The sequence below is a fragment of the Sinocyclocheilus anshuiensis genome, unplaced genomic scaffold (genome assembly GCF_001515605.1).
Source record: "Sinocyclocheilus anshuiensis isolate Anshui unplaced genomic scaffold, SAMN03320099.WGS_v1.1 scaffold2322, whole genome shotgun sequence".
Classification (NCBI taxonomy): Eukaryota; Metazoa; Chordata; class Actinopteri; order Cypriniformes; family Cyprinidae; genus Sinocyclocheilus; species Sinocyclocheilus anshuiensis.
The window spans coordinates 284-3,872 of record NW_015556110.1 but is presented as its reverse complement, the minus strand read 5'-3'; the positions used below and the strand labels follow the sequence as shown (position 1 = coordinate 3,872).

General features: G+C 41.0%; 1 protein-coding gene across 1 annotated transcript in view; it reads right to left on the bottom strand.

The window, feature by feature from the left end:
* The window catches only part of LOC107676268 (sodium/potassium-transporting ATPase subunit beta-1-interacting protein 2-like), a 61,502-nt gene extending 59,035 nt beyond the window's left edge, over positions 1-2,467 (bottom strand). The window contains exon 1 of the mRNA XM_016470795.1: positions 2,271-2,467. Coding sequence (XP_016326281.1) covers positions 2,271-2,456 — 186 coding nt within the window. The 5' untranslated portion in view covers positions 2,457-2,467. The remainder of the gene's footprint in view (positions 1-2,270) is intronic.
* Positions 2,468-3,589: the final 1,122 nt, after the last annotated feature.

Sequence of the window (3,589 nt, the reverse complement as noted above, 5' to 3'; positions counted from 1 at the left end):
GTAAATAAATCAATAAATCCACTGCTCTCTTGTCTCTTCCGAGGCTGGGACTGTAAATAGTGTTCTGTGCTCATCAGTGCAGCCAAAGACAGAACAGTTATCATGCTTTGTTCAAACTTTTGCCATGGTGTTAGAACTGGTACACCGCTTGTGGAAACTTGTCACTTGCAATGGCCGTGGCACTGTGGGTGGAAACATGCAGATTAAGGGGCGGTAATATCCCCTTCCTACGTCACAGGGAGGAACGAAATCTGAGAGGCTCATTTTTTCATAAGCTTCCAGAGAAAGGCTCACCAAAACAAAGTAACTGGGTTGTCCTTTTTCACGTGTTCTGGGTTGGTAGATGCACCGGGGACCCAATTATAGCACTTAAAGGGATACTCCACCCAAAAATGAAAATGTTGTCATTAATCACTTACCCCCATGTCGTTCCAAACCCCTAAAAGCTTAGTTCGTCTTCGGAGCACAATTTAAGGTATTTTGGATGAAAACCGGGAGGCTTGTGACTGTCCGATTGACTGCCAAGTAAATTACACTGTCAAGGTCCAGAAAAGTATGAAAGACATCGTCAGAATAGTCCATCTGCCATCAGTGGTTCAACCGTAACGTTATAAAGCGACGAGAATACTTTTTGTATGCGAAGAAAACAAAAATAACGACTTTATTCAACAATTCGTCTCCTCTGTGTCTCTCCGCATCACCGTAGCGCCATTTTGGAGAATATCCGCTGAACCCAAGCAGCGTACGCTCTTCTGTGTCAGCCGCGCTATCCTTGTGTCACGGCTGACACAGAATAGCGTATGCTGCTTGGGTTCAGCGGAGAGACACAGAGGAGACGAATTGTTGAATAAAGTCGTTATTTTTGTTTTCTTCACGTACAAAAAGTATTCTCGTCGCTTCATAACGTTACGGTTGAACCGCTGACGGCAGATGGACTATTCTGACGATGTCTTTCATACTTTTCTGGACCTTGACAGTGTTATTTACTTGGCAGTCAATCGGACAGTCACAAGCTTCCTGGTTTTCATCCAAAATATCTTAAATTGTGTTTCGCAGACGAACAAAGCTTTTAAGGGTTTGGAACGACACGGGGGTAAGTGATTAATTACAAAATTTTCATTTTGGGGTGGAGTATCCCTTTAAACATGGAAAAAGTCAGATTTTCATGATATGCCCCCTTTAAAAAACTAATATAATTCAGGTGCTGTCAATAGTCAACATTTCTCTAGATTTTTACAATTGTTGACCACACTTTAGCTAAAGTAGAAATACTAAGTCTCTGAATTAAAATAAAAACTTTAAAAAATATGAAAACTGAAGAAAAAAGCAAAAGTATCATATACTGCAGGACACGGCAGTCACTACTTGAAATTTCATGTCAACTACCCATTTAACTTCTGTAATGTGATATCTTTTCAAGAGAAACATAATATTTGGCTCAAACTAATGTGTACGACTTCACTGCATCCATTGGTATTTGGCTGGATCGTGAAAAGTAGGCTCTGATATTATTGGTTATCATTTTTCCTTGCCCCTGCAGCCTTGGTTCCATCAACAGAAAACAAAAATCTTTTGGTTAGAAATCAAAAGATATTATAGCTCGATTATGAAAACAAACAAAATAACGTGCGCTGGTGAATCATGCAGTAAACAGGGTCAATTTTGATTTCATGTTGCGTTGGAAAAACAGCAATAAATTAGATTTCAGTTTATGAGAATGAAAGCCGAGGGAAAGTCTTGTACAGGCTTGTAATCAGAGAATTGCTGTATCCACGTTGGAGGGGGTTCACTTCACTATTGCATTAGAGACGCTGATTGTTGAGGGGGGGTAGAAGCAGGTGTCGCAGGTAATGGAAGAGATAAAGAATAAAGACTCGGAGGAAGGCATCATGCTGAGCTCCTATTAACAACCCGCATTCAAGCAATATCAGCACTGGAGCCCAGCCAAACTTCTCAATGTCTTTCATATTCAGAAGCATTTCCTGAACCGTTATTTACAGAGTTGGTGTAATCAACTGGTTAGGTTTTAAATAGACAAAAACAAATACGCTGTACCGAATTTGACTCTCAACCAGAGCTTCTCATACTCGGCAACAGTCAATTATACAGTTTAGCTGTCATTGTACACCCAACACTTCACTGCAGAATTCCACGACCGACCAATCAGAAGAGACGCATAATAAAGGACTTTATATATTTAATACCAGGAGCTGCAATCGCAAGCACAGCAAAAGGACAGAAAAGCCTGTAAAGGATTAGACTGTACTCACAGCCAGGATAATCTGCAAGGAACTGTGGGCCACCTCCACATACTGGTACTCCAGCAGACAGCCGGCGATGCTGATGTAGCGGTGGTCCTCTGGGGCCCAGGAGGGAGGAGGGGTCACAGGGGTCACCCTGCACCCCGGGCTGTTCTCCATCCACCAGGAGCGATGCATGGAGATGTTGAAGGTCATAATCAGGTCTGAGTCCTGCAGGAGAAAAGAATGAGTCAGAAGAGACCCGTTATTAAACATTACCTACATGCAAGATAAATGGATGTTTTCTGAATAATCAGTTATCTATAGTTCAAACTGCAAGAAAAAAGTATAGTATATTCAGAACAAATGCTAAAGATCATCTTTTAAAGATGGTAAAGTTAGTCCATTTCCTGGCAATCAAGTGATTTCAATTATGTATTCAAGCTTATGAGATGTAATACTCTGAACGCTGACTTATTTAACAATGTGGGTCAAATAACAAGCACTTCAGAACATTTTAATCAAGTTAAATCCAGTCCACTCTCGTTTATTGATGGCTAAGAGAGCAAGGAATTTCTCTCTAGTGAGACGCCTCGCATTCTAACCTTTATGATTTCATGAATTTGTTTATATTAAAATAATCATAGGCTATATTCTGGCTCCCGATCAGTGTAATGCTTACGCCTGCGATTTAAGAAGACAGACGTTGTCTGACACTGGAAATAGCATCCCAAGCAGCCATTGAAGGGCTTGTGTTTTGTTGTATTATTAATCTGTTTGAAGCTTTTTAACATTTCGAGGCGCAATTATTTAAGTGGCTCTTATGTGGTTAATTTTGAGACGTCAAAGGGACTCGCAGAGCAATAACCAGCCAACACATACTTATAAATGTGGCATGAGATTAATTCCACGATCAAGTGGCGGAAGAAATCAAATTTCTCAAATCCCAAATTCACTTTTGTGTGCCATTTTTCAACCTTAATGATCTGCACGCTGGCGACTGAAGTGTTTGCAATATCCTGGGTCATTTGAGTGAATGCCAGTTACACAAGCGGATGATTATTCACCAGGGCTTTGAGTACGCAGAGAACATATTCAAACAAATCCATCAGTCTTAAGAAACACACGCCAAGCCTAGACACAAAGCAGAAAGAAAGTAACAGAGCTCTAACTCTCACACCTACAGATACACGACTGCATAAATGTGATGCACGTGTCGAGTGCTCTGAGATATCCCTCTAAAGAGCAGCGATCGTGCATTTTAAAGCCAGATTTCAGGTCCTACAAGTGTTGAAGCTTGGCACTGAGCGTGCTATTTATGTAGTAACCTGAAGCTCCCCAGGAGACAT